General features: G+C 36.2%; 1 protein-coding gene across 6 annotated transcripts in view; it reads right to left on the reverse strand.

The window, feature by feature from the left end:
* Positions 1 to 19,807, reverse strand: part of sdk1a (sidekick cell adhesion molecule 1a) — a 325,596-nt gene that overhangs the window by 145,360 nt on the left and 160,429 nt on the right. For all 6 annotated transcript variants that reach the window (XM_059558804.1, XM_059558837.1, XM_059558821.1 and 3 more), the window contains exons 2-4: positions 17,962 to 18,121; positions 15,369 to 15,475; positions 12,863 to 13,010 (exon numbers count right to left, since the gene is read on the reverse strand). In XM_059558804.1, coding sequence (XP_059414787.1) covers positions 12,863 to 13,010; positions 15,369 to 15,475; positions 17,962 to 18,121 — 415 coding nt within the window. The remainder of the gene's footprint in view (positions 1 to 12,862; positions 13,011 to 15,368; positions 15,476 to 17,961; positions 18,122 to 19,807) is intronic.

Raw genomic sequence — 19,807 nt, forward strand, 5'->3', positions numbered from 1 at the left:
TCAGCTTTGCCATCACAGGAATAAATTACATTTGAAAATGAAGTTAATTTAAATGTTAATAATATTTCACAATATTACTGCACAATGTATATATGGAAAATTGTACAATTCTCCTGTTGTGCATGTAAAATCTACAGTGTGTTTTCACAAACAATGTGTTTTTAGTGAGTATAATTTCCAAAAGCCTAGAGGGCAAAAATATGGCGTTTTACTTGGCTCATCCATAATAAAACATATGCATTTGGATTGACTTTTGGGCCAATTACTCTATGCAAACTCAGAGATGACAAATCGATCAGGAATAAAATTACCACAAGACCACAGTGTTTGTCAGAAAGCAGTAGGAAATTCATCCAGGAATTTCTCCTGGGTGGTAAGAGAGAAAAAAGCAATAAAATCACTGACTAACACTTATTAATGCTGAAATTGCATCATGTCAACATGTAAAACAATTACAGCCCAAATAGGGCTACAGAGAGTAACAATGCTCCAGCCTTCGCTATATGAAAGTGTCATGAGATCATGAAACACTTCTTTCCATATTTCAGTCCAATCAATCATGACAATATCATTTCTCTGCATTTTCAGGATTCTGGTCAATTTAGCAATTGCTCAATAATGCACCTTACCGGTGGCATTTCTTCTTTATTTCAATGTGTAATCCGACAGCTTCTCTGGAATAGCCTGTGAAAAGGCAATTATCTATCATCCGTGTTTCGGCTCGATACCAGTCCTGATTAATGTGTAATTGGAGTCAATGATAATTCTTTAGCAACATTTAATCACACTTCAGGTCCAACAGAGCTGCCAGTAAGCAGACACACAGCAATTGCTCTCAAATATGCAAACCCTTTCCTGGTGTCTAAAAGCTTCCTAGCGGGCACGAGAGAGGCCATACACATGAGATCAGGACAGGCCCTTCATTCACATTTTCATTACCCTTGTTCTTATCTGCTACTTGCATCTCTTTTCCTCTTGTTTACTGAAAAGAGTGCAGCAGCATCTCTCCAGTCTGCAGGACGAGTGCTATATGTGCTGACTTCTGATTTAAGATTCTGTGTTCTCTTCCTCCAGCTGCATTATTTCACTGTCAGAGGTTTGAAAGCAGAGACGAGGGCAGACGGCTCTTCCGAGCTCGGGCTCCTTTCACTGATTGTCTCTCAGTGGCATCCTGCCGCCATTGTGACTGAGACCGACTGTAACTCTACCAGCAGACACCACAGGCCTGAGAGATGCTTTAATCAAAAACAACTTCCTAATACATTCTGACAGTGCTCCTGAAGGAGACTCGATGACATACAGGGGGCAAAAGTCTGCTTTGGAACCTCAGAAAACTTATTTTCCTTTTTCAGAATGGTCAGTGAAAGAAAATGCTTAATCCATGAAGTTAGGGAGGTGTGTAACTTTTTTTGTGCAAAAAGTGGAACACAGTTAAATATTTTATTAATTAAAAACAGATTTTTATTTCTGGATACAGTAAGAAGATATCTGAGATGGGAAAGGCCAAAATAATCATAAGAATACAAACATTTGCTGTTTAAAATCTGCTACTTTTCATGCAGGAATAATTGTATAATTTTATAATAGTCAGATAATGTTTGTAAAATAATTGTTTTTACAAATTTAATAATAAAAAAAATTATTAAATTCAACATTTATAAATAAAAAATGGCAATAAATACAAAATAAAAATGGCAATAAATAACAAAGTAATTTAGCCTAAAATAAACTGGTTGAATATAAAAAGTGGAACACGGTTAAATATTACGTAAAATAAAAAAAGATTTATGATATTTTCATTGTTGAATTCAGTAAAGAATATTTCTAAGATGGATCCAAAATCATAAAAATGCAAAACCTGCTGCTGTTCACACAGGGTTCATTTTCTAATAATTTACACAAACCAAACATACCACATACCAAACAGCTGTTACAAGAGAAAAAAAAAAGCCTGTAATGCTCACAAACAAAAGTACTGGTACACCAAAGTGTACCTTACTCGTGAAAAGTGGCCTTGACTGGATTTTCTGGGTCTCTGCTTTAGCAGTGACAACAGACTAATTTATTTAAGAGTGAAGGAGGGAGTGGAAGAAGACAAATGTGGGCAGAAGCCTTGGGCTAGAACAGGCTCACCACACAGATGCCCCAATTGACTGATGATGGCTCTCAATAATTAACTTCATAAAGGGGCCCTACCAGCCAGCAGGTGTATTAAAACCAGGCCCCATAAACGGCCTCTATCGAATTAGCCAAGTCTATGTCATTTTTCATTTGACTCCTCAGAGCCAAACCACATTGATTCAGAACGGACGTGTCCATTCGGTGAGAATATGAGCAAAGGGCAACAGCTCGAACCCTCCCGTGAGTGACAGGACAGAGACGTATTTCTCAATCTTGTCATCTCCTCCTGATTACATTTGTCTAACACATCATTTACTATCTGTGGAGAGGAGTGCAAGGAATGATGACAAACAGCTGAAAAAAGCGGGCTAACGTGATTTGAAATAATAACAGCAAATCACTAACACATTACCAGCACAATTCAGCTCAGAACAAATCTGGTATCTCATTCTTTTCAGGAGAGCAAATTCCTGGAATTCAGACTCAGAAAAGCTCGAAAATGTTTTCCTCGACAGTTTCTGATTTTCATAAAGCCCTTTTTAAGCAAATCAGTCCACTCAGCAGCTCTTTCTAATGCTATTTTCTAGTCGTGTTGTAATGCTATTTTCTAGTCAGTTCCTACTTACATTCATGAAAAAAAGCCAGAAATAGCCTAAAATTCTTTATCAAGATTACATTTCAATAGCATGTCAAAAACTATCACTTATCTTATATCAGGCTAAATTTAATAAATATTTGAAACTGTTATTAATTGAATAAATGTATTAATATTAAATGTATAAATGTATAACAAACATTTATTATTGTAAAATACATTTGCATTAAATTTAAATAATGATAATAATAACACTACTACTTCTACTACTAGTAATAATAATAATTAAAAAATGTGTTCTTGCTATAATTTCTATCAAATAACCTTTGCCAAGCTCATGTTTCAATGTCAAATCAGCTATAATATGCGATTAATTAATTATCAGCATAAAAATGTACATAAATAATTGAAACAATTAAATAAATACAAAAATGCATTACAGCATAAGATTACATTTAATCCAATAATAATAATAATACAATTATTTTTGGCTATAATTCCTATTATAATAACCTTTGCCAAGCTCATATTTCAGTGTCAGATCACCTATAATATGCGACAAAAATGTTTCATTAATTAGCTAATATCAGGATTAAAATGTAAATAAAAACTTAAAACAAAATTAAATGAATGCAATAATAACAACAACAATAATAATAATACATTATTCTTTTTTTTAACCAAGCCAATGTACAATATAATTTAATTAAATACAAATGTTTAATCCAATAATAATAATAATAATAATAATAACAATTACAATAATAAACTTTGCTCTTGTTATGGTAATTATCATAATAACCTTTGCCAAGATCATGTTTCAATGTTAAAACACCTATAAGATACAGTACAAATGTTTAATTAATTAGCTAATATCAGAATAAAATTTAAATAAATAATGGAAACAATTAAATAAATGCAAAATTGAAAAAACAACAACAATAATAATAATTGTTATAATAATAATATTGAATTATTTGCCAAGCTTGTTTCAATGTTTTAATTTTAAATAATGTACCAAAATGTCAAAATAGAAAATTAATTATCAATTATTATAGTATAAGATTGCAAACTAAATAATAATAATAATAATTATATCGCTATTTGCTCAAACTCTAATGAACTAAAATTAAGGATGTAATGATTAACCGCGAGCTGGTTGAAAATCGATTCAAATATGTGACGATTCAAATCAGCAAATCGCGATTCAATTATGGATAGGAGTTTATATGAATGCATCTCTGAAAGGAACTGTCTTTAGAAAAGTTTAGATGGTATTTTTTCTTTTTATCTTGCCTCTCTATAATGCATATTAAAAGTTCAGAACTGCAGCGCTGCTTTGCATACAGCGGAAACCAACGAAATGCTTTAAGAGTGAATCTGCGTCTTATGCAGATATATTTTATGTATAGTTTTACATATTGAAGTCAAACCATTCTGTTTTTGCTTAAAAATTTGAAATGAAACAATCTAATTTAGATTAAAAACTGCTCATGTTGCATGTATATTTATTTGAAACATGAATCATGATTAAAATGCAATGGTTGCCTCTAATGTTAAATGCAAAGAGTACACAAAGCCTTAATTTGTTTATATGAAGATATTTCTTTTATTTGTGTTATTTATTTGAATTGGGGCTTGTTTTAACATTTCTATTTAGTTTTGTTATTTACATTATATTTAAATTAAAACACTTTTATCCAAAGAAGCAATCAAAACCAAAAGAAGAGCAATAATATGGAAGTGCTATATTATTATAGTGTTATATGAATAGCAATACAGCACATTTCTTTTAGGTTACAGTATGTGATCCACATTAAAAATAAATCTTTACAAAGTCTACAACCGAGACAGATACAGTTATAACCTGTATATTGAAGGCAATTTGACATTTTAAAGTGATCTAACGCTGATGTTGCTCCAAATCACTGGACATTAGAGTTCTTGACTTGAATCTCTTTTATATTAAATAATAAAGATACAAAGCAGGTTAAGTAAAATATTATTGTACAAATAATTATAAAATGCTATAGACTGCAAATAAGATTGCAGTTTCACATTTTTCATATGCATTACAGAGTTAATTATTTTTTAGATGCAATTATACAAAATAAAACCAAACAAGATTTGTAATGAAGATAAAATATGTAGACAAATAAGAATAAATGTTGTGCGTCACACTCAGCATCATGCACACAGATGAAATCTTGCACTCTGATATTTTAAGGAATAGTAATATTACACTTTAAAAAAAAAAAATGTTTTTATTTACTTTAACTGTATAAAAGCAAGTTCAGACAGGAACCACTTTGGCAAGTTTACTTGATTTTATTGAACACAATTTATCTTTGGCGGTATGGTTCCTTATGGGGGTTCTAACTCCCAGAATAATTGACATACAAGAGCTTTAACATTAACCCCCCGGGACCATGAATTTAGAAATACATAACAATTAAGTCTTTAAAGCAAACGGTGACAATCATGTAGATGTGGCAGTGGGACGTCTATCCTGTAGCCTGGTTATGAAGATGGGTGTCTCGCAGCGGTGAGGTCCATACCAGCTAAGATTTTGGAAGCCTTAGTGATCTGAAACAAAGAAGACGACAGCCAGAAGGTGCACAGTAATGTGCTCATGCTTATAATGGGGAGGGAGGGAGGGTTGCGAGCCGTTGAGCATACTTACCGAGCCGTAGTGCCACGTATATAAATGTCCCGTATCTAATAGGAGAGAGGTGGTGATTGGAGCGATTTGACAGCTGACCGCATCAGCTGTTCACAGCCTTGCCTCCATGGCCTGACTGAACTAACGCTGCACTCGATTAAAGGCGGCTCCCTTTAAAATCACTGAAGTTGTCAATTAATTAAGCTCTTTTTTTTACAGTACATCGTGTGCACTTTGTTGATTATAATGAGAGAACTTGAGTTTAAACATGAGGAAGTTTTATTAATCCGTCCATTCATTTTAGTTTCAGTGATTTAGCTAAATCTGTTAATATTAAATATTTTAACTACAGTGTTTTTGATGCGTTTGTTTGATAACTTGTGGTTAAAGCGCCACTCAGCGGTCAAAAGCTGCAAAAGCACTTTGCAGCCGCGGCGGCGCTCGCAGCGATAGAAAGCACACTCTGGTTGGCCACCTACTTTATTTCATTTTCACAAAGAAACGTGCAGCATTTTGTTCAAGCAATAATAAAAGGACACATTTAATTAATAATTTGTCTTAAAAAAAAAAAAAATATGTGAATCAAATCGAATCGTGAAATTAAAATCATGAATCGAATCGAATCGTGAGTTGAGTGAATCGTTACATCCCTAACTAAAACACTACATTTTAAAAGTTTTGGGATCAGTGACTCTTTAAGACAAGTAAACAATAATCAGTTTTACTAGCTCAAAATACAGGTACCTCGAAAAGCTTGTGGCAAGTGTAATCTGGTGCACTAAAGTGAGGAGTCACATGCAGGAGTCTGGGGGCTGTCAAGTAACCTTGACAAAAAAAGAGATTCACATATGGCAGAGCAGAAACACAGCACATGGCTGCTATTGCTGTCACCACACAAACACCACAGCCCTGTTGCTTGAACAGAAGAGAATAATCGCGCTTCCTGTGAGCACTTCCTTTATTGTCTGGTTTTTTGCTGGTGGTACTTTGGACAGATCTCGGGATGAGTCTAGCATTGAAGCCGTTTTATGCACTGAGCGCGATGGGAGCCTGAATAGCTCGTAGTGGGTGGAAACAGCAAAGATCTCAAATAATGAATGATGAAAAATTCAGCAAGGTAGAGGAGGCTGCAAGGACAAAGCGATGAGAAGTAGACACAATATCTTATTTCTAACCTGCTACTTTCATCTGCAGTGGCAACAGAAAGCACTTCTCACCAGTGGGGTAATTATCGCCATCATGAAAGTTTCATGCTGTCTAAAGGGGAAGCCAGTGTGGAACAATAAGAATGACTTTCAAAGGCCCATGCTTCGCTGTCCTCCCCTGCATTGGCATTCACCTCTGGACCTCTCTGCTTTAACAACTTTCTGCTTTTGTGTGATTCAAAGAGAAGAAAAGACGACCATAAAAACTAGGGGAGATGGGGAAGGAGAAGCCGTAACCACACAGATGAGGAGTAAAAAAACACAAAAAACTGTGCACTATTTGGATTGCAGCAGTTATCCCTCAGAACGCGGATGGGATAGGAATCACACAGAGCAGCATCGTCCGTCCACACGGCCGCTTATTTCATGCTACATTAACAGACCAAAGGGACTTTTCTGAGGCCACGGAAAAACTGAAAGCAGAAAACACAGAGCTCAAGAAATAATAACGCTGAAATACTGCACAGCAGCATGTGATGAAGTTACTAAAAATCTCTTTTCTTTAGGGAATGTTCAATGGGCTATCAAACAGAGTTGGATTAATATATTGACTACATAACTCAATCATTCATAATGCTGATTGCGAGAAAACAAAGATCTGCAGGGCAAAGGAAACGAGCATTTGCAATGAAGCCGTACTGGAATAAATATGACCGCCTCAAGCTGCTTTCACTGAGTGGTGCCTCTGCTTTCCACATTTCAATGAGTTGCATTTCCACACTGGAATTTCAAATGGACAGCTTAAGAATGAATGAAAAGTTGCTGCGGCCACAAAGTCTTTTTGGACACTCAAGCCACTCACGTAAATATGCATGTGTGATTGCGCTCGACACAAAATATCAAATCAGCCAGTATTTATTTTAAAGAGGTATGGCACAATATCATTTTCCAAGTAAAATGTTTCACAAAAAAGACATTTGTTAGGTTTCAAATGATAAAGAACAGAAATATTGTTCAGCACGTGTGCTCATACCAGGCTCTGAGCATTGAAATTACGAGTAACAGGATATTATGTCATCTTTATTTGACTTTAAAATACAGTTAAAGAATACAGATAACAATTTAGAAAAATTGATTGGTGCTGTATATTATCTGCTCTACCACAACAACACAAACAATACAAGTCTGAGTCTATCTGTGGTGTCTAGATGCTCTGTTGGTCATTTACGCAGATATGAAGGTCAGAATTCACCACCATGAACTTTGGTACACAAGAATTCATCAAAAATGTTGCATTGGTTTCCCCTCTACTAGCATATTTGCATGGATATTAATGAAGGTGAATGAAGTATGTGGTCACGCCTTGAATGATCCATGTCCATTGATAATATGAAGGACTTCACACATTTACTAAAAATCACCTGGGTTACAAGTAATTGAAAAAAATTTTTTTTGTAGAAATTAGTTACAAATTAGTTCTTGAGAAAAGATATAGCTCCATATCATGAGATTTCTGAAATGTACTTCTAACTATTTTTTTCCCCCTAATTATCCCATTAGTAACATCTAACTAACTTGTGGCCTTATGTGCCAATTCTGGGAGGGCATTCTTACATTAGACCCTGAGAGGGTCTATTTTTAGCTTTTCACTTCAAAACCAAAACTATCATTTTTACTCCGCATATCTAAAACCACTGATGTGTTAATAAATCCCCCATTAACAAACAGACACATAAAACTTTGATATTCAACATATTACATTGTCATAGATCACTATTTTCCACAGGCACAAAATTAGATCAATAACTGTTTCAGCTGACTAAATCTCACAAATGTTGATATTCAGATGAAATGACAAAATTAAAAATAGTCTAGCCATTCTTCAAAAGTACTGAGATGAAATTTTGTGCAGTCCGGGGGGCAGATTACCCAGTCTTACCCTACTATTTTTAATCATACTACTATAATACTTTAATAGGCCACTGTATATTTTAATGTTGAAAATCTGGTCGACATTACTTTAATTAATCACATGCAAAAAAAAAAAGCAAATAGGACAGAAATAGTCTGCTAGTTGACCGCTCAGAATCTCCAGAACAGAATGACTGCAGTACATGTTGGTATTAAGATTATCAATGTAACAATATTGTTATTTTAGATGCTTCTTTCCATTGATCAAACTAGTTTACTGTATATGTCTGTAATGAGCATATTAAGCTTTATGAGGGCATCTCAACAAAGAACCATTGATTTCCTCCACTCCACTCTTTGTAGATGAACATTAGTGTTTTGCAAAGCAGCATTTATCAGTTCTGTGAAGGAAACATCATACGAGACTCACAAATAGATTTATGTTGCGGCATGTTTATCCATGTTAATATTGAATCAGGGCCGTAGATCCTAGCACATAGATAAACTTTGATCCTACAAGGGCAGTTAATGTAATGGCCGTGCCAGTCAAGTCCCTATGAACTACAGCCCAATTTCCCAAAGTCCATCCTGGGGATTTTGCCCAGTAACACATCTTGCCAGTTTAAATGGCTAAGCTGATTGCATTGCTTCAGCCGCTGCCACAGAACAATTAAGGGTGTGACATCACATCCAATAGTGCGCTAATGGGCTTGGCTGGAAGTATGATTGCGTGATATTAGTCTGCCATCCTCTGGGCTGGGTGTGCTTCTGGGTTCGAGTCTGGATGCTGCAGACACCAGCTGGGCCGCGTATAGGGTCAAAGCAGCAATGCTGTCTGGGAAGACCGCCAGGCCCCCAAAGGTACAGATTCCCTTGGTTGCATATATGCGGCAGAGAACATTGTCAGCAGTGGCATATTGATTTTATATATGTGCCCCTGCTTTCTGTCATGATGCAATATTCTGTCAAAGCACTGGCAGGAGAGCACCGGTCCAATTATTGAGCTGGCGTGTAGCCAAAAGCCTTAACTACATCTACAAAGAGCCCATATATATCCACCTTCCAACATGTCTTTCAATCCAATGCACTATTTTACTTCAGAAGAACACAAGTTACATGTGTAAAACTACTTATGTTCAAAATCTGATGGTCTGGGAGTCGTTGATGGTTATTCACTTACCAGAAAGTTCCTGTAAAGCAAGCCGGTTCACTGGATGACCACTTTTGTAACAGTTCTGCAGCAATTTCCAGACATGCAATTACAGTTCATCGGGAATGTATTGCAATCTATTTAACTTCTTTTTGAAAATACATTTAAATAAAATATTTCAAATCAGGAATAAAATCTAATAACAATGGTATTATAAATTGTGCTTCTTAAGCCTAGCTCACGAATTTTTTTTATTTTTTTTATTAATTCAGGTTCACCCAGCTAAAACGAAATCAATAGCCAAATGATTGACTCTTTATCCTTTCATTTCTGTACCGTATTGGGTTTATTTATTTTTTCATATTTTAAATATATGCACACACACACACATACTGTACATGAGTCAACCGTTGTCGTGAACCATCGGTCTGCCCTTTAAATTATGTTATATATGAGAGTATATCTCAATAGCTTTTAGATGTTTTTGAAAGAAGCTTCTTATGCTAACCAAGCCTGCATTTATTTGATCAAATACAGTAAAAACTGTAATATTGTGAAATAATACTACAATTTAAAATAACTGTTTTCTATTTGAATTAGGGCTGGGATAAACGATTATTTTTTAAACGATTAATCTAGCGATTATTTTTTCGATGCATCGATTAATCTAACGATTATTTTTCCCAGACCGATTCGATTATCTCCCCATTAATTTACTACTAACAATTTATACATGTTGATTTACATATCTGAATGAAAAAAAAACATGAATTCCTTAACATTGCAATATATGTTTATTGCTCTTAAAATTACAAAATAAAAGACTGACTAAGAATGCATTACTTTGCACTTGTATAGAGATAGCATTCAATAAAACCTTGAAGCCTTGAAAACACATAGCTTACTGAAACAAGCTTACTGAACACATAGGGCCTAGCTTACTGAAAAAAAGTTCTTCTTTCAGATGAAAATAACAACAACTTGATGTTCACCCAAAATACTTGTTTAGAGCAATTGAAAGAATACAGTAACCAATGTAAACTTAAGGGCTTTAAGCTAATACAGAGAGTGGTTTTCCAAAAAATAAAAATTAACAGTGGGAGCCAGCAGCCTGTCATGGAGAAAAAAAAAAATCTCCGAATGCTCCACGTGAAACTTTGGCGTTCCGCCCTTTTTCTATCGTGTCTAATGAGAGAGAGAGAGAGAGAGAGAGAGAGAGAGCGCAAGACAGCGCTCATGTAGTTTGAAGACTGTGAGTGCGCGAGCGCGTGTGAAACTTGGGTGTTTCGCCCTTTTTCTATCGTGTTTAATATTTTTGATTAATATGCACGATGGAGAGAGAGAGCAAGAAGCGCTCGTGTTGTTTGAAGACTTGTGAGTGAGCGCGCGCAGCCAGGGCTCTCTCTCGTACGCGCCCTGTCAGGCGCATCACAGTCATTCTATTCTACATCACTCACCGATCAAATAAGGCTTTGACAGCCGGCAAAAAAAAAAGATCAATGCAGAAAAACCCCTGGATTGGTTATATAACATTGGACAGAATGTTGATCCGGCCATCGCGTATATTCAGCGCACATAAGGTAAACGTTTTGCAAACGTTTTTTAGAGAAATAAAAACAGGTCGACGAATCGATGCGCATATTTTGCGTCGACGTCATCGATGACCTCAACGCGTTGTCCCAGCCCTAATTTGAATATATTTTAAAATGTGATTCATTCCTGCGATGGCAAAGCTGAATATTCAGCATCATTACTCCAGTCTTTAGTGTCACATGATCCTCAGAAATAATTTTAATATGTGACACAGTCGCTGGGGTATATTTGAAGCAATAGCCAAAAATACATTGTATTTTTCTTTTATTCCAAAAATTAATAGGATATTAAGTAAAGATCATGTTCCATGAAGATATTTTATACATTTCCTACTGTAAATATATTAAAACGTAATTTTGATTAGTAATATGCACTGCTTAAAACTTTATTTGGACAAATTTAAAGGATATTTTCTCAATATTTAGATTTCTTTGCACCCTCAGATTCCAGATTTTCAAATAGTTGTATCTTGGCCAAATATTGTTCTTTCCTAACAAACCATACATCAATGGAAAGCTTATTTGTTCAGTATAAAAATAATAATAAAAAAAAACATTTCAATCTCAAAAATGTACCCTTATGACTAGTTTTTTTGGTCCAGGGTTACATATGCTGATTTGCTGCTCAAAAAACTATTTTTATCAATGTGCAAACAGAATACTTTTGAAGAATAGAAAGTTCAAAAGAACAGCATTTATTTAAAACATACTATAAATATATTTAATGTCACTTGATAAATTAAATGCTTCCTTGCTAAATAAAAGTATTCATTTATTTAAAAAAAAAAAAAAAAAAGAAAGAAAAAAAAAGGACACTGTTCATGATAGATTAGCATTTACACAACAAGTGTGATTTGGTCCCAAGCATTTCTGAAAACTCATAAGGCATGACTGATTGGATCACACATGGTGATTGGTTGTCCACATGTGATCAGATCAACGAGACGTATAATAATTCCAGGTGTAAATAGAATCACAGAACCACGACCACAGTTCTGCACAGTTATTGAGAATAAAACTGCCTGAACATCAACACAACTAATCAATCCAATGAAGCCAAACGGAACGAATGCAAATCATTACTACCCAGAGTTTATTTCTAAATTTACCTACATTAGCCTGCTTACTTTTCAATTACACCTTCTGCCAAAATCAAATGCAATTCTCGAATGGGCCCACTGCTATATGCATGGAGCGAAAGGTGAGTCATTAGTTGTGTCTCTGTGGTGGAGTTTTATTTGGGTCTAAACGGAATGAAAGACACTTGAGTGGTAACGGAGAATTGGATCAGCCTCGTCGATCTCAGCCTGGGAGAGCTGCTAATTAGAAAAAGGCAATGAAGAACTACCTTAGCAAGATTAAAGAAGGGCAGAGAACAGGCATTAATTGCACTTCTGTGACAAGGCAGTGGGAGAAAAACACTCGCGCACACACTCAAAAGAAAGTCGTGCACAGTATCCATGTCTTCTGCATCACTGGCTGAAGTGTCTCTCTGTTTTTTCCCAGCATTTTCCAGTGTTGCTCACAGTAAATGCATGCCCAGAGGGATTAAGCGTGAACACTGAAGGTAATTACATCCCTTACGTGAACCCAAAGCCATAGGGACCTTTGCTGGGTCACCCAGAACTTTCCTAATGAGCAGGCGTTCAGGTTTAAAGATTAGACAAGCAATTAAGCTCTACTTACACTCTGTTGTTGGGAATGATCTTGTAGCCGTCCCTGAACCATGTCACCTGTGGCCGCGGGAAGCAACTGACTGCTGGGGAGTTTAGGATGGCGGCCCGGCCCTGTGTCACTGTCTTTCTTTGGTCATTGTCAAGAAAGTCACCCATATCTGTGAGAAGAAATTCAGGGATCGTATTACAAACATGGGAGAACTTCTTTCACGAAACAAAGCAACCCTGATGATATATTCAGTGGGCTTTTGGGTATAAACTGCAGAGGTATTCAATCAGAAACATTTATTCAAACATTTATGCACGGCACCACAAAATTGCATCACCATGCAGAACAAAAGAACGTCTAGCACATTGAATTTGGTGACATAGTTCAAGCGGAGCAGTTGTCACATCGATTTAAAGTGTTTAAAAAGTTCTTATTTTTGGTTTTTAAAACACCTGCAGCCAGTAAACAATATCCTTAAACTGGCTAAGCTTGCACTTACCTGCCAGATTTTTAGAAAAAACTGTTAAGAACTTAATGAAGGTTGTTGTTTTTATCTTTTTTTTTTTTTACTATATATATTTGCTTGGTCAGTGTTGTTGTGGTTTTTGGTTCTTTTGCTGTTTTAAAGTATCTGAAATCATCTGGTGAAGTGATATGGACATGTACTGCTGTCTAAGCTGCCTGGAACTACTTTAGCACTATATTTTTCTAAAAAAAAAAAAAAAAAAACAATTTAATGGATCAAACAAGATGGAGCAAACTGATTTTCCTTAAAAGGACTACAGTATATTGCTGAAATTACACACTTCACCTAACAAGCAATCTTGTTTGCTGGTTTGTTTTGGGTAAATGAGGAAAAATGTCATTTAAGTTCCAATAATTATTTCTCATATTTTCACTGGCATGAACATGGCCTATTTTGTGAAAACTCCATCATGGCTGAATGTTTTTTCTGAGATGAAATGCTGAAGTGTCTGGAAAAGTCAGTCTGGGTCAGTGTGAACCTTTAGAGCATGTTTTAAACGCTGGAGTAAAGGTCCAAGCCTAAAAAGTCAGCTTTTCTACTGCAGCCATCTTCTTCATTCAGTGTAAATCCTGCCTTATTCAAAGCATAACAGGGAACTTTTAAGAGGTATCATCACTCAGTTCTTTTCCTATTTCCCATGCATTTACTAAAAATGAGGAGTTTTAAGCTTCAGAAAGGATGCAAAAGCACCATAAAATTATATATATAATGTTTTCACTCAATATATAAAATATTAGGATCATGTGACACTGAAGACTAGAGTAGATGATGCTGAAAGTTCAGCTTTTCATCACAAGAATACATTTACTAATATATTAAAAAGGAAAACAGTTACTTTAAATTGTAGCAATTCAAACCCCAAACTTGATTCTTAATACTGTGTTGTTACATTTACATTTATGCATTGAACCCAACTGAACCCACAACCTTTTGCACTGCTAACGCAATGCTCTACCACTAAGCCACAGGAACAATGGAGGATCCAGCCTTTTTTGTTTTTCATGAGTCACTTGTTTGTCCTGAACAGTTAAAATGCCCACTGTAAATCGTAAAAATCCTTGAGGTCCCACAATTTCTTTGAATTTACAGAATATTTGGCATATTTGAACGCTTGCCAACAATGACTGTACTGTATGTTTTGAGATCCATCATTTCACACTGACTGAGGACAACTGAGGGACACATACACAACTATTACAGAAGGTTTAAACTCTCACCGATTCTCCAGAAGGAAAAACACTGCATTAAGAACCTGGAGGTGAAAACATTTTGAATTTGAAGATCAGTGTGAATCCAACTTATTTAGTCTTCTGGGAAACATGTAAGTATCTTCTATAGCTTCTTAAGAGCAGTACTCCATAAAAAAAATATATTCATTCCGATCAAAAGTGTTCACCTCCAGGCTCTTAATGCTTGGCTTTTCCTTCTGGAGCATCAGTGACCATTTGGACCTTTTGTAATAGTTTTGTATGAGTCCCTCAGTCATCCTCAATGAGAAAAGATGGATCTCAAAATCATACAGTCAATTTTGGAAAGGGTTCAAATACTCAAAAGATGCTGGATAACCTAAAGGATTTTTCTGAAGAACAGCGGGCAGTTTAACTGTTCAGGACAAACAAGGGACTCATAAAACTATCATAAAAAAAAAAAAAAAAAAACAGCTGTGGATCATCCAGGTAACAAAACAATATTAAAAATCAAGTGTATGTAAACTTTTGAACGGGGTCATTTTTTTCATTTCAACTAATATTTTCTACTGTGGACTACATGTTAACGTCTTTCATGGGAAATATCTCATTCAGGTCAGCTCTAAATAAAAAAATAACATATATTTTGTATGATCCCTCTTATTTTGGTAAAATAATAAACATTATGCAGATACTGCAAAGTGTATGTAAACTTTTGTCCAGAACTATATAAGTTGTCTGAAGTCATACAACATCATCATAGAACAGGAACAGACTACCATGTAAAGCTCTGATCTGATCTACATCAACTCACATGCCACTTGTATCTCGGCTCTTCTCTGAAGCAGAGCACCCATCCTGTTTCTCACCACACACTGATAAACACCCATATTGGAGCGCTGGAGAGAGGTGATGGTATACCTTAGAGAGAAAAACAGAATCAACAACTTTAATTCACATCCCACCCATGATAAAAACAGCAGGAAAAACAACAGTTCCCTGCTATTTGCCAACAAATTCAAGGATTTTAGACTCAAATGTGTTCCCATTTAGAGAGGTCGGGTTTAAAAGGTTCACCCTCACAGTCACGACTATCCTTTTTTTCGCCAGCTTGCACATTAGCGTGAACAGAGTACATCAAAACGCCACACAGGAACTCCTCTCCATGCCCAGCTATGATGACAAATATCACATTTCAGCCAAAAGGCCACTTCGACCAAAAGCAGAGGTGGTGAACGCTGGGGCATTAAAATCTGTTGGCATTTCCAAACACGCTGAATACATGACTAATGCGCTGTTGCTCACTACTTAGCCGAATCTGTTTACGTCTCTGAAAATGCCATCCGGTGGGTTTGTGCATCTCAGTGGCGGTTTCCTTCCATCGCAGGAACTCAATAGCAATACGGCGGCAGCTCTGAGCGCACTGTGTATGTGATGAAAGATAATGAGAAAAGCAATACCAATTAGAGCAAACCAGTTCTACAGATGGACAAAGCGTAGAAAAACTTGACACGTGAAGGCAAAAGAATGCGAAACACCTACTTTAGCATGTATACGGCTCATAAATTGAAGATAAATCAAAACATCTAATGTAAAATTTGACATTAACTGTGAATCAGATGTCCGCAGTGCACTTCAGGCAACGAATGAAAGCATTATTCGTCTCTGAAGAGAGCCGGGCAGCGCTGTAGACACTTCTATTAAGACAAAAGGAACCCGTAGGGCCAATTCTTCAGCAGCTTTAACACTCCACATGTCTGAAGAAATGCTGAGTGCTACAGAGGCTTGTATGCTGATTAAGAAAGAGGCTATCATTACTGAGAAATTAAACATAAGGCATGGAGAGACCTCAACTAGGAAATTACATCGTTGATTAAATGTGCTACTGCATAAACTAATGGAATCTCTCTCTAGAAAAAAAAAAAACTTAATTAAAAATTATTTGAATGCGCTTCACTTCTAGTAATTACATTTTTTATTAAGGGCACGTTCCAGGTTCAATTCGGAGTTAAGCTCCATCAAAAACATCTGTCACAGAAAATAATGTCGACTCGTCTCTCACTTTGTTAAAGCAAACAAAAACTGCGTTGACAGTAATCCGATTATAATGGAAGTCTATGAGGGAAGGCATTGCATTAAAATAAACATCAAAATACTGCTTCAACAGACTTAGCATGAGAATGTATTTAAAGAAGAATCGTTTAAAGGACGCCTATTAGGCAAAGTTACATTTTACATGTTGTCAGTGTGTGTACACAACCACCCTACAATGATAAATAATCCAACCTCTCCTTCTTTTAATCCCCATAAATCATAAGCACTGTCTCAGAACAAGCCATTTGCAGAATCCGCAAAATGTGATGTCACATTTTACAAGACCCGCCCACAACTGTTGACAGACACTGCTGTATTAGCAGAGACCCCGCCCTGAGTGAGCTGCACACAATCTGATATCTTTATCTTCACGCTAGAGCATCTAAAAGAAGCATTCATGTAAGACATGTCTTCTTATTACAGCTATAGAAGTTATTTATTCCAGAGCAGTGAGTGATTTTCAGTTTTTATTTTATAGTTTGGGTCATATTAACAGCGTAGACTACAGTATACTGTATATTATGCTGCTGTCACTTAATACACAGATCGAATATAAACATATGAAGCGCAATTTCAATTTCATCACACTATAAAATATTCCATTCACAAATTAAAGCCAATTTACCAGAACTTTGTTTTTCACAAATTGACTCTCATGATTTGACTCTTTTGTTTACAGTAGATCTTCACAATTCAAATTGTTATTTTCATTTTTATATTGTAATACCATAAAATCTATAACAGTCATTTTTAAATGCAGCAGTATTAAAAATAAATGAACGCCTGATTAAAGTGTCCAAGCCAGTTTTAATGTGACCTTCATTTGACAGAAAGAAAAAATACTCTAAAAGAATCTGTTAGTTTTAGAATAACAACCTTTGTACAGAGGAAAGAAAGTAAGTGCCTTAACAAAAACACATGCTGCATATTTTGAGGTTAAATGTTTAACACTTAAAAAAAATTAAGTGTCTTATTTTTTTATATGTTCTTTAAATTCCAAACGACTTTCATTAAAAACTACACATTAAGTAATGAGAAAGATTCCTTAAACAGATTCATAAACGAAAACAGCAGGATAAGAATATTGTTCTAGGGGTTAATGGCCATGTTTTGAACAAATTTAATATACCTGCCACAGACAGTGAATAAATGTGTGGGTTGTACAAAAGAAAAGCTGCAGGCGGGATTAATATTAGACTTTTTGTCTCTCATATTAACCATGAGCCTCTGCTATTCTCTCTCATTGTAACCTTGAGACAGTTCTGAGCAGGACTTCATCTCCAGAAAGCCTTAAGATGAAAGATGGCACTCACTTGTACTTGGGGGAGAAGGCTGTGATATCTGTGTTGTTGAGCACCCATTTGAACTCCAGAGGCCAGCTGCCCTCCGCCAGGCAGGTCATGACCAGGCGGTTCCCTTCTAGGTGGATCTCTGGAGGTCCCGGCTCCGTTTTGAAGTAGGGGGCCACATCACCTGCAGGCAGACATGAAAGAGGCACAGTTAGAAAAGGTGCCAGTTTGCTGTACCGCTACCCGGCGCAGGCACAAAGTCATGTACCATCAAAGATGAAGTCAATATGCAGGACCATCATCGGTTCCTTAATTTACATCAACCAGCGGCGTCAACTTCACGGAAATCCACAATGATAGAGATGCCTATTTATACCCATTCCTCAGTGTGAGCAAACAAATAGAGGCAATCACGCGAAGGTTATCACAACGTGCTTCTACAAACGTGGAGAAGTCTTTCATGATACCTCACAGCGCCGGAGAACCAAAGCGGCAAACCTTTTAAATCCTCCATCCGCGGTTTTCTCCACACTTCACAAGAGCTCAGAGCTTTGATTTGAAAAAAAGGGCACCTGGGTGCAGTGAATCTGACTTCTGTCAGAGGATTTGCCGTGTTTCCCCTAAAGCTCAGACAAATCAATTGTGCCATGCAATGGCTCTTTTAAACAGTTTATAAACCATCTGAAATATGTAAGTGAGAGACGTGCATCTCAGTCGCTATGCACTCGTTGCAAAAGAAAATTCTGTATAATTTCTGAAATTTTCTGGAAAACAAGACAAAAATATTATCTAAACATCTGGATGATTTACTCGAGAAGCGTAATATAATGCATTATAATGCATTTTGATTTAAGTGTATTTTTCTTAAGGCGGTGGCAAAATGCTTTCTAATTTTAGGCAAAAATTTCACTATATATACAGTAGTTAGACATATGCACACAACAAATATCCAGTTTGGGGTATGTTTTTTTGGTAAACAAGATACAGATACTGATGTTTTGCCTGTGCTTAGAGATATGATGAGGCTTTTTTTTAAGGGGTCATACGATGCGATTTTAAGTTTTCCTCTCTCTTTGGAGTGTTACAAGCTGTTCGTGAATAGATAAGATCCCTCAAGTTGCAAAGACTAAAATCTTAAACCCAAAGTGATATTCTTTAAGTTAAGACTTGTCTATTCCATCCTAAAACGCTTCGTTTAAACATGCCACCACATGATATTTTTAGCAACATCATATGGCCCCTTTAACATTAGCCTCTACAGATTCCTGTACTGGATGTAGCAATTAATGTGAATTAATTTGTTAAAGAAAAAAGATCCACAAGTTCTTTAAATTGACTTGTTTGCATTTATATATCCACATCCAGACACTTTAAGATCTTGTACAGGCTCCTGAATTGCTGTTTCAGTTAAATGGGCGAAATGTCAAGGGGTCACAAACCTGCTGTAGAGCACATGGTGGAGAATGTAGACAGATGCAGCCGAGCTGCTGTGGAGCATATCAATGAAGCCTGTCACAATGAAATGAAAGGAGGAGATAGAGTCCAAGGGCCAGTGAGACTTCAGGTGACAGCTGAGACATAGTGTCCCTGAGGTCAGAGCAATTGAGAAATATCTGAGAGTGACCGGAGTGGGCAAGGAAAGGTGGGCATTGCTTTATGGCCATTTTATGGGTTTACCATGGTCATCTCTCTAGAATGGAGGACACAAAATGCAAGGACCATATGCTGAAGTAGATTTTCTCGGTTTTTGGGTACTATGATAAAAATTTATGGGTGGACCTTATGGGTGGACCTGCTGTCAGTCAGGTTCAATCCTGGAGCTCCTTCTCTGGGGAGCTGAGATCTTTTAGCTCAAGGGTATTGAATTCAA

Source organism: Carassius carassius, chromosome 1 (genome assembly GCF_963082965.1).
Source record: "Carassius carassius chromosome 1, fCarCar2.1, whole genome shotgun sequence".
In the NCBI taxonomy this organism is placed as follows: domain Eukaryota; kingdom Metazoa; phylum Chordata; class Actinopteri; order Cypriniformes; family Cyprinidae; genus Carassius; species Carassius carassius.